The 12,700-nt window shown below is 37.8% G+C and overlaps 1 protein-coding gene across 2 annotated transcripts in view; it reads right to left on the bottom strand.

Annotated features, from left to right (window-relative positions):
- Positions 1 to 12,700, bottom strand: part of TESK2 (testis associated actin remodelling kinase 2) — a 77,447-nt gene that overhangs the window by 37,374 nt on the left and 27,373 nt on the right. For both annotated transcript variants that reach the window (XM_088169521.1, XM_088169522.1), the window contains exon 4: positions 4,558 to 4,606. In XM_088169521.1, the coding sequence (XP_088025647.1) occupies positions 4,558 to 4,606 (49 nt within the window). The remainder of the gene's footprint in view (positions 1 to 4,557; positions 4,607 to 12,700) is intronic.

Genomic DNA, 12,700 nt, shown 5'->3' with positions numbered 1-12,700 from the left:
TCAGAAGAATCTTCTGACTTTAAGAATTTACTTTCTATTCCTTCAATTGAAACAATTCTGAGATTTTTAAGCTTTTAATATTTTCTTTCTAATCAGTGCTATCTCCAAAAGTAAAAAAGAAAACATGAATAAAAAAGTCTCCAAAAACCTGAAACTCTACCAATTGCATTTATTGTTTACCCAAATTATTGCTGTTGGGAGGGAAAGCAGAGAAAAGAAGTTTTCAGTTATCACTAAAGAACTTACTGAAGAAAACCTCTCTCTTCAAAGGACATTGGCATTTTCATTACAATGAGCTTTAGCACTTGTCCCACTGCCATAGATAACAGCACCAGAAAACCATGGCTGCCCAGCTGCACTCAGTGCTTCTGATTCCACTCCAACTATCTGGTGTGGTGTCAGATGTTCCATGAGTCTGACTCCACAGCTCACCAGAAAGGACCAAATCTCAGATTTCAGCAGAGCAGGTCAGGCAGCTCCCAGCTCATACATCTGCTGGCTGAAATAATACTAGCCCTCCATCACCTACCATGTGCTCCCATCACACTGCAACAGCCCTGCTCTCTGCCTCAGAAAGTTCCAATGCATGTCAGATCCCACACTGAGCAATCAGATTGTGGCAGCAGTGCATTTACACACATTTTTACTATCATCCAGTATGAAGTAATAGCCATAAAATTTCCGTTGCAACAATTAACTACTGTCCCTCAAGCACTGCAATTTCAAGATATCCCAATCAACACATAATAACTTTCCATTTCCCATCTTCTATACACACAACTGCCAAGGCTTTCATTTCCTTCATGAAGGAATTATTGAGCTCTATGACTCATTCTGTGCATATATAAATATACATCTAATTACAACAAGATTTTAGCCTGAGTTGTCTCAGATAAACCTGTTTAACTGAGTTCAACAAACAATTCAAGATCTGCAAGAAGGTATTAAGTGGTTTTTATATGCTAGACTTTATGCTGCTACATTATCTACTTCAGTATAATAGCACAGGCCTATAAAACCTACAACACACAAATAAATTTGTTTGCCTCCCATCTAAAATGGATGTTTGCTCACGCAACCATTCCATGGTAGATATGCATGGGATAAAATCATACACAATTGCTATTGAGCCAAGGCTGTTCCCCTCCTTGGCTCAGGCTCCATGTCCCCTGAGCACACACAGTCTGCTCTCCTGGCAGCAGCGCTGATCTGGCCTCTGAATGCTCAGCAGCATCCCATGCTGACACCAGAGACTACTACCATGCAAGTTCCTCCAAGACTTATGATACTGCTGTGTGCCAGGAAATGGAAGTGAAGAGAGCTGTCAGATTAGGAAAGAGGCTGGAAAACACAGAGGCCTGAGGGAAAGGCCAAAATTGGTTTGGAGAGGCATGTGAGTACAGCAGGAAGCACTGCAGATTCCTGTAGCTGAAGAAACAAACAAGCAGCTTCAGATTAGAGCTGAATGCTGAGATAGACCCAGTTTCTGGTTTTAGAGAAAGCAAGCATAGCAAATCTATGTTCACGAGCTCAACATTAGTGAGGCAGTGTAATGCCTGCCAGCTCATCTGGGTGATACACCTATTAAAGCAAAACTTTGCTTTCCTTAAATGTTTCTTAACTTAGTGCTTGCTGGGATAGAGGTCCTTGGCAGCCTAAGCTGTTCTGTCAATCTAAGGACACTGAATTACTTCAGAAGAGGCATATGCCATAGCTTCTGGCTTGAGAACTTCAAAAAAATACTGGATTATCGAAACTGATAAGACTGTGGATTCCGAACAAGGCCAAAGTCCTAGCGCAGTCTATAATTAAACAGTTCCATTCTTATTTTGAAAAAAACAAACCAAAACAAACAGAAACTGCCTCTTGCTCAAGAGTTTTAAAAACAAAAGCCACTTGAGAGAAGAAAATTAAATCAACACAAAATGCTGCCAAAAGGGAAAATCCCAAGGCATACACAGGATCAACACCTTCCTCAAGCAAAAAACCTGCTCTGTATGATCTACTCCTCTGTTTAAGCCTCCTGTGTCTGTAAACATGGAAGAAAATAAAACTGTAACGCTTCAAACTCTGCCTTCCAATAACAAAGTGCTGCATATTCCTAATGTAGCCCCTTAAGAGGCTTACAAAATCCTCAAGGCTCTTCTAACATCATTTGAGGCTACCCTGCCTGTTAAGAGCACAAGTTGTCTAAACCCAGTCACGAAACATTTGGCACAAGCTCTCAACTTCTTCTGTTATGGAAGTATATACTTATATAAAATAAACACGATTTCCCATCATGCTGCCTGCAGACAAAGCTCTAAGTGATGCTGTATCCCTCTTACACGGCATATCATCAACTGCACTCCCAAAACAAAGGAGGGGATAATTAAATTCATTACAAAACAGGTCCAGCACAGGCAAGTGTGAGAGGATTCTTCCTGCAGTGAGTCAGACACCTATTGACCAATGGGCCTCTGAATCAACAGTTTCATCTCCAAAGAAGTGAAACCCTGGCAGAAGTTCTGAGCACTTGTAGCAGCAGGCTGGTATCAATTATGCTGAGCACTGGAAGCAAGGAGACCACCTTTGTGGACCACAAGCTGAAAAAAGCCACGAGACAGTGGCTAATTTGTTTATCCTCCTGGTCTATATTTGAACTGGTGATTCACCCTGTCTGTCTTACTAATAACTCCTCCAGCTCATAATTTCAGCCCCCTCCTCCAACCTCCAGAAGTCTTCAGAATTCAATTATTACTCTACACACACTTGAAGATAAAAAATGCTACTACAGTTGCTAGAAAAGACAATTAATTCCACTACTTGGAACATATACAGCTTTTAACTTTTAAAAATTGAAGAAGAGCATGTTACTGGTAATCACTAATTATACTTCTATAATATGTCACTAAAGCTATTTTGTTTCTCAAAATGTTGCAGCAAACTTCAATCTAAAACTCTTCCTTGTTGCTCTCAAGATGCTTCAGGAATCTCATCTGTTATTCTGAATTATAACTATAAAAAGTTATTCTTTGAAGTCTTTCTTAGACTTATTTGCTTGCCATGAACTCAAAATAGCTAAACAAAGCAGCAGCTACAAAGTTAGCTCACTATGAGGAAGCATCTGTGCTGTTTTCATTTTCTCGGCTTTTTGGGTGGGGAGGGTTATTTAAATGGTAAGCAACTGCTGTGAAGGCAGGGAAAAAACCAACCAAAAAACCCACAATGAGCAAAATCTTCCAAGTTTTAGTACGATAAAGCATTATGAAGCTCCACATCTTCTACAATAACGTTTAGTGAGTGGAATGGCCCAAAACCTCCCTGTTTTAATTGACTACATATCCAAAAGAAATCAGCAATAATGTTAGCAAAGCCTGCCTGAAAAACTTGATCAACCATCTTAGAAATGTTTCCTCTACTGAGCACTGGGAGGGGAAAAAAACAGAAAGAATAAATCAAATAAGCTATCCCACTCATGGCAAAGTACTCACACACGCTGTATCTTGAAATATCTGGAGGTGTCCTTATCTTTGTTCCACTAGAAATACAGACACTGAACCAGAGTGCAACACTCCAACAGCAGCTAGAATGAGAACTGCAAAATTGTCACCCCAGAAGGTGAAGAAACTGACTGCCCACATATGTGCATCTTTGTCTCAATTTCATCTGTAAGTTACAGAAAGTGAAGGTGACCCATATCCTGCTAATTGGCATACAGCTCCCCAGTCTCCTCATTTTACAGCAGTTCTTGGGAAGCACACTATACCAGGAACCTGCTTAAATTAGCTAATTAATAACGGACTTGTCTTTGGGAGGGTGGGAAAGGGTTAATCTTTTAATTGAGCAGTTCCTACAAAACAGAAGTAAATAAGAAACATTAACTTTACAAACCATGAGTTGCCTTTCAGTCTGTACTCAAACTAACACAAGAAGCAAAGCATTTTATTGATTTTGACTCAAAACAGGCAACACTATTCCTAACAAGGGAATACTCTCTTCTTGTTTTTCCTGAGCAGTTTATAGGGGGATTAAACAAACAGCACAATAAAGCTGGGTGGGAACTCATATGAATGGAAACTTCAGCTTCATACTTGATATCTAGATCTCAGCCAGGGTACACGGGCAATGGAATAATTCCTTTTTACGGGACCCAGATTAAGCTGTAATATGAAAGTGGTAGGGACTGAATATAATAACATGACCCACTTGCAAAATGTACAACTGGAGTATAAATAAGACTTAAACATAATGCAACGTCACTGAAACAAATAATATCTCAGGGCTGCTCAATGGTAATGCACATGTCTCATTTAGAACATTATTGGTGAAGTTTTATGCTCTTACTGCGATTTTTTTTCACCTCAATAAGTGCTTCTGAGGAGAAAAGACATACAAGGACTGTGAGTAGAGTTCTGAGGACTGAATCTGCAGTCTTCTCTTAACGCAGCAAATAGTGAGTGATTAATTCACCAGTCACTATAACAGACACTTCACTCAAGGTGAATGGCAATTGCAGAATCTGTCCTGAGAACTGAGTATTTCATATTCAGTATGTATATTATGAAATAGTCTTACCTCAGTAAGAGCGTGCAGCTGTCCTTTATGCACACAGACACCCATAAACCTACAAGAAACAAGAAAAGAAAAGTGGTTTGGGCTTTTTTCCCCCCCTCTTTTTTGTTCTTTAAAGAAATTAATATAGGATTCACCAAAAGAAGGAAGAAAGAAAAAATTCAGCCTCACAGACACTGCATACCTCACCATTGATTATTTAAACATCTCAGCACAAAACAAAATCATGTATCTACACTACAATTTGAATTAGCAGTTCCAGGAGAGCACAGAAGACAGCTCAACCTCAAAATGGAAAGTTACTAATTTGACTATAAGCAAAGGCCAGCATATAATGGTTTATGCAGAAAGGAACAGTCTCAGAGTCCTATTTTAAGCAAGTTTAAGCCAAGTAATCCACTGTTGGTTTGCATAAACAGAACATTACTTCCCTTTGCATTTTGCTGTTTAAGCATAAAGATATTTCTTCCTCTCCCATTCTTAACCATTCAGGAATATGAGGGTACATATGCAATGTATACTTCCCCTCCCCAAACTCCTCTTTCCAACACTTGCATAGAAGCAAATTTCAATAGTATCCAGCATACACACATTCCACAAGTGTTACCTACACTGCACAATTTTCAGACTCCTGCTGTTAATAGGAATGATTGCCACCATTGTTTTGTCTGGAAAGCAACAGAATGTGCCATAAACAACTGAAAGCTCATTTTTACCACCATACAAGCTGAACTTAAAAGTGACAAAATGCAAATTAATACTATTACAAAACATCCCCCATGAGAAAGTTCAGTAAAGCTGAAATTTTAAACACTTTAGAGCCTTCCCTGCACAGTTCAAGTGCTCATTCTTTATAGATTACCTAATTCTCAGTTTTAGCATTTAGGTTTTGGTCTCAGCAATCAAAACCAAATTTCCATAATGTTCAGAAATTTCCATTTTGCAAGTAAGAGGTAGACATGTATGATCTCATTAAATGTGATGGGAATCTTGTGGACAAGAACTCAAAGGAAAAGGACCTTTTATATCCTGAAACACTTCCGAATTTAAAAATATGATGCAAGACATGTAGTGCTAGTTCAACTAAGCTGCTTTTGAAGAAATGAATGATCCTCACTGTTCTGTTGTCTAACAGCTGACTGGTAAATTACAAGCACCCAAAGGAAAATAATATAGGTAAGGTCCTTTGCATAAGCTGAGCTGTGGAAATCTGTTTTTATAACCAAAGAAGCAGCAAGACTTGTATTAGAACTCCTACTGCCTGCTCTCACCTCAAACACTCAAACAATACTCCCTGAATATGTGAATTTTAATTTGAGGGACACTGAAAATACAATTCCTCTTGTTTAATGCAGAATCATAGGGCATGACCAGGTCCTCAGAAGGAAAGGAAGAAGCTTCTTTTAAATAGACCATCTACTCAAAACATTGCACATTCTGAGTTTCACTCCCTACAACAATGAACTTTGTGAACTGACGAATTAAGCTTCCTGAGATTAATAAACCCAGACTTTTACAGAGCAGACATCTATTTCTTAGTGCACTCAAAGTCTCCAGAGCTATCAGGCATGGTGTTAATGGCTTTATTCACAAGCAAAAATGGAAAGCACACAAATCCAATATATTAACTCCTCTACAAGACAACTTTTCAAAGTATTATTTTCTCTATCAATTACACAGTTAACCTGCTATGGCAATATTTCCATTCAACAAAAACTAAGATTAAGTAATTAAAAATAACAATGTTTTAATCTATAAATCAATTCTTCCTTTGTAAAGGTGTATCACACTATTTACAAATTAAGAATTCATCACATTTGATTTAATTCCAAAATACAAATGCATTTAAGAATTTGTCAAAATTTTGGAAAAATTTTATTTCTTGTCTCATCTTTACCAAACAGGAAAAACATCACTGTCACTTAGAGACTGGTAGAACTTAACGTTTTCTGCCAACCTGTTTTGGTCATGGGAAGTCTCAATGGGAACATATTCACTATTTTCGTGAACCCATGCTTAAGGTAGCAAAGACACATTGAAACGAGTTATGAAGATTAAGAGTTCAAAAACTCTCAAATGCTTAGGATTTCTACTAAGAATCAAAAATCAAAAAACAAAGCTCCATATAATGATCTCATGGAAGAAAGCTGGACATAAAGATACATTTATAAACCCCACATATTTAGAAATGACTACCCAGGAAAAGAGAAATCAAATACGCTGATAAAGAGAATTAATGAGTTTACAAGCAACATACTGAAGCCATTTAAACTTTGTGTGAATGAATCTCAGTTTTCAGGCTCTGGAAAACAGATTGATAGAACAGACCTCTAGCAATCCAAATTCCTGGAAAACTTCTGCTTAGCTGTTTTATCGAGCAATAATAAGGCACTTGGTTAAGCCAAGAACTGCTACAAAACATTGTTGGAAAGGAGTTTCACTAAAAGATAATACATCCAGCTGCTACCAGGAAATACAATTACCAAGCAAGATTTAATGTGGTTTCAATTTCTGAGTTTGCCCCAGATGAGATTCCAAGTTCTGTGGATAGGAAGCTGACATGCTGGTCCAGCACAGCTGAGATTATTCCTGTTGGCTAGACACACTGTCTCCTGAGCCAAAATGTGCTTGTAGGTGAGCTTCAGCAGAATGTCTTGTCAGCCAAAGGTTACACTTCCTATAAGCATTTCTAGCGAGAAGGAGCTCCAATAAGCCAACCATTCACAAAACAGGAGACCATTTGCAGATTAAGGAAGTTTATTTTCAAGACAGTGTATCTGGCCTTATCAGCAAGCTGAAATACTTCCAAAATCTGGTTGGAAAAGTTTTCCTAGAAGCTGCAAATAGAAAGGATGATACTTGAATCCACCCAACTAAATACAGTGCAGCACATTTCCAAATGCTTTCTAATAAATGTCAGCAATCTATATCCATGTTGGAAAGCTTGTTTGATAAACAATCTGGAAAACCTGTCCTCCTAAACAAAACCAAGAGAAGTCTGGATATTTCTTAATCCTTCACAGCAGTCACACAAACCACTTTCAGTTCGGTCAGATGGCAAGGGAGAAAATCCTTGACAGAAAAGGGGAGACTAAATACTGTAGCCTCAGTCTGCCATCTTTGCCTAAATTTATCAAGCAAAACTAATATCCAGATCATACAGTCTCTGTGGATATCCAGACACTGAACACATGCTTCTAGTTAAAAGAACTTCACTGGAACACATTCCTGTTCTGTGGACAAACCTGAGGCAGCCACAGTTCAACAAAAGAACTCGATGCCCTGCAAAATTTACTGCTTGTATGAGAAAATTCAGCACTTTGATAACATTAAACAAAAGAAACAAACCAGACACCAATGTAAAAGCCTCTAGTACAAGCTCAGTAACAGAGACAAAAGGTCAGAAGACACATGCTTATTTCAGTGCACTAACTGTTGGAGAAGGAAGAGGGCAAATAAAAATATTAAGCCTGGATTAAGGCCCTCCTTAGTGGTTTAGGAACCATGCTAGATTAAAAACGTATTTTAAGTTTTCTACACTTGCATCTTGATTCTAGATAGAGGTAAGGCACTTAATCTACCATTTCTGCAACATATTATACACAACACATACAGCCTCTCTTCTGCCACCCTGTACACTGCATTTCTAAAATACTCCTTTTTGATAACTACGTTCCACAAAAAAAAAAGCAGAAGCAATTTTCTTTCCTGTTACAGCACCGTTCAGTACAGAACAAAGGGTGTTAAAAGACAAAATCCATCCCCTCTGGCTATTGTAACAAAGTCCATCACAAGCAATTTTACAAAAAAGAAGGTTTGAAAGGATAAAACTACAGACAAAAAAAAAATCCCTGGTATTGTGTTCCCAGGGTGATAGATTTGTCTCAAAAGGAATGAAAGAAAATTCTCCTTGAAAGGAGTTCATGGAATATGCACACAGTGTGCTTATTTGTGTGCCTGCACACACAAGAAGGTGGATTTAATCAATGAGTCAATCTGCCTGCATGCTCACAGCCAAACTCGCAGCAATACCTCCAAGTGCTCCCACGAGAACACTTAAGACATGAGCTAAGACTTTCTGTGTACAGAATGTTTTAAATTAAGTCCCCAAGGTACAGATCAAATAAAGAAATACTTTTTCATGCAAACAATAGTGATATTAAAGACTGAAATTCTACCTCAAAATTGAAGATACACTAATTCAAGAGACAGCACAAGAGATGGAGAATCATTGGTAGCACACCACTTCATTTGTATGAGAAAAACACATCTGTAAGATATTACCAAAAAAAGCTATCAGGCCTCTCAGGCTGTAGCCTGAAGGCTCCCAAGCTCAGGACACAAGGATGGAGATTTCTTGAGTCCTTTCCAGGCCTATTTTCTTACTTTGATTTGGGTAAAAACTCATGACTACAGTAGCACACCAGAATTCAGAAAAGTAACAAAATGGTAAAACACATCTACAAGCATACACCAGACCTTTCATAACCATGGTACTTGATCTAACCCAACCCTTGGACAGCACTGCACTTTAAATAGGACACAAGCTAATAAGGAAGTGGAGAAATGCTCCAAACTGCCATTTTCCCAAACCCCAGCAATTACAGTCTTGCCATGTATCAGCTAACCTGTATTAAAGTGGCCATAGTAAACATCACATGGTACAAACCCCAACCTCAGCTCACTTTTCCACACCTCCTCTCACCATCTGTCTGAGGGAAGATGCGATAAAACCAGCATATCCCACATCAAAGGCAGGAAGAAATCAGAGGTAGAAAAGCATTTTAATTCTCCATGTTTAACTTGTATGCAGGAGTGAGATAGAGACAGGAGATGAGTTTGATGGTAGAAACAGAAGAAAACATTCCTTGAATACCATTCGTCTCCTTCTGCCCTGTCCAAAGTGTCCCCAACCTGGATCATGGGGAAAAACCAGCAAACAAAAAAGATAAGCAGCTCTCATATATAATTTGTTATAAACACCAGACAGTGACTGAACAAAAAGTTACTAAACTGTAGTTAACACCTACTCTGCCTCTAGAATCACATCTGCTAGCTGAAATAGGAAACAAGAGGAAGGGAGACAAAAAAACCTCCCAAATCCCCTATTTTTTACCATCATGTCTGTGTAGCTGCAAGAGCTAGAGTCCTCTATTCTAAAATATCCTTAACAGACTGAAAAAAGTTCAATTTTTTGCCAAAATAAATCCTTTAATAGAGGGCAGTCTCTCATTTTCTTCATGGAAAATACATTAGAAACTTACATATACACATATATTCGACCACTGGAATCTTTATGATCCTACCATGGGGACAGCAGACTTACTGGGGACTTGGTAAGTGAAAACTAAGCTCTTCACTTACATCTCTGTTCTAATCAAGATGGATCTACATAGCTGGCCAAGAGCAGAATTTGAGTGCAGCAATACTGAAATGAGTGTGAAGATTTAAAGTTAGCCCTTCACTCCAACTAAAGCCTGTTGCTTTTAAAGCCTAAATACCCAGATCAGGACTTCACCAAGTAAAACTGAAACACCTTGACCCAATTCTATCTCTTCAAGATGTACAGTAAGGTAAAAACACAGACGTGCTTTTCAGTAATCTCTACCGAGCTAAGGAATGGAAGAAAGTCAGCAACTACTGACACTCCAGAAGAGAGACCAGAGTCTGGATAAAAATCTCAAAAGATATCTGTAACTTTGAAAAGGAGCTGATATGGACAGCACACAAGCAAAAGCAGTTTCAAATAGTCAGCAATACTTAGTAGTCACATCAGTGCAATCAACAGCAAAAATATCAAAATCTTCACAATAACATCTTGAAGCAAACTGTGGGCACATTGGAATTGATACCTTATAAAAGCTGCTATATATTTTAGAGCATTGGCAAAGGGAAAGGTTTTTTAATTACCCAAAGGATAATGATGATCCTGGGCTACTAAATGCACTACAAGGAAGAACCTCTTCTCTTTTCCATAACACTTAACTATATAAATTACAGAAGAGCTCTCAGACAAAAACACTGATTCAATAACGAATTTGAGGTATCACACATCAGGATGTTCAAAAACACAACCACGCTTCCAGCTTAAGGAAAGTTTTATTGCACTAAAATAAATGCCTCATTGCTGAACCTGACATTCACTTTCTAAAACATTGACTTGCTATCCTACACACGTTGAAATGGATTGAGAGCAGATTTTGGAGGCAGTAAAGCCAGCATTTATCCAGTTTCATAATTTTACAAGCCATTTGATAGCAGAGCATCTCGCAGCCCTCACCTATTTCAATTAACCATGCACAATGTGATCCCAGTATTTCAGCCTAAGAACCCATTACCATGCATACTGGCTAGCAACAGGAAGGAAGAAAACTTGTTTATGGTGGAAGTTAAGGGTAGTCCCAGAACTCAGAGGAGGTGAAGAAGCTCAGAGATGTATTATGTAAAAATCAGAGGACACCTTCAAGGCCTGTAGAGGAGATTCAGTGGCTAATCAATAGAGAAGTGAACTTGATGCTCACTTGATGCACACTTTGCTCAGTAACATAGAAGAACTTCAAAGGAAAGAAATTAAATGAAGAAAGTATTTAGCAGCAACTGAGATAGGTCATAGCCCCTGGAAAAATTATATATTAGAACTTCTTTGAAGAGAACATTCCCCTTAAATACTAATAAAAGCTTAACATTTCCAAAAATAATCCCAGAAAATGTTTCAGTGGGAACACATTGCTATAGAACATTTTCATAAAAACCTCTCAGCAATACAACTCTAGCTGTTCTTATCTGACAGCACAATGTTGTCAAACAAGCAACACAACCTCTCACCACTAGCCACAAATTACTATTAATTATAATTTTTTATGTGTTTCTAAAGTTGGAAACAGATTGTTTCACAAGGCTAGTAGAAGCACCAACGATTTATACATTTATGAAACCTAAATAGAGAGGCTCGAATGTGTGGGTTTATATACAGGTATACACAGACATATAGGCAGGTAACATTTAAGAGGGGCAAAATCTTCTCCTAGACAAAGAAGTTGGAAACACTACAGTAAAATTTAAACAAGAACTCAAACAACACATCAGTAATACAAAAACCATCAAGTTATTTCCTACACAGAAAAGAAGTAGCTTTTACTGTGTATTAAATGTCAATAAACAACTAAAACTAAATATTGTTTTCTCATTTGCATTTCCTGTAGGAATAACTCTGCTCCCTACAGCAAGGGGACTTACCTAACAGGTAAGAAAAAGGCAGTATTTTTTAACCGAAAGCCTACTTTTTTTGAAGAAGCCTCAAATCAAGCAATTCATAAATCAAATGCAGTTTATTCTTCTAAACAAACTGTGAAAAGATAGACCATTTCTATTTAAGTAATTTATTTCTGATGTATTCACTAATAACTGCTTACTTAAGCACAAAAAGAAAAAGATTCCTCTGTCAATCCTGGGTAATAACTAGAAGAACAAATGAAATTCATTGTCTGCTTCATACATAAATCAATACATTATTGTTCTTCCTTCAGGACCATCTGTGTAACACTGCTGACTTCAAATTATTCATAGGCTCTAAGGCCAGAGGGGACCAAATATGATCTCCTTTACTTCACAAGACAACTAAACTTCAGTAATTACTCAGGACTGAGCACAATAATTTTTGTTCTCAACAACACCTCTGCAATTCCATTCAAGAGCAGGCAGGGTTACATTTAGGTACAACTGAATGCTTTTTAGCCTGTCAACATATCCTTTTCCTACTTTCCCTCATCCCAACCTAAATTAAATTCTTGATTTTGAAGAGATCTGCAGAGCTAGAATTTTTTTAAGTAAGATTTACCAACCACACAAAATTGATAAAGAAGCTAATGAAGTGTATTGAGTTGATGATTCTGACAATGCCAGTCTTTGGAAAGTTACTCTTTTCACAAACCTTACTAAAAAAGCAGCTTTATCAGTCCCCAGGGTCATGTGCTGCTTATTAAAGGAATCAGAAAAAAGGAAATGAAGGAAAAGATCTGTGGGATAAATAAGACACAAGTAATTATCCTGAAATCTAAACAACCAGATAGAAAATACAATTGACAAATTTAAAAAAAAACCAAAAAAAACAGAAGGAGGAGTTGCTTGGAAAGCGCCTCACCCTGGA

Source organism: Sturnus vulgaris, chromosome 9 (assembly GCF_052056855.1).
Source record: "Sturnus vulgaris isolate bStuVul1 chromosome 9, bStuVul1.hap1, whole genome shotgun sequence".
Taxonomy (NCBI): domain Eukaryota; kingdom Metazoa; phylum Chordata; class Aves; order Passeriformes; family Sturnidae; genus Sturnus; species Sturnus vulgaris.
This window is presented reverse-complemented; position numbering and strand designations above follow the sequence as displayed.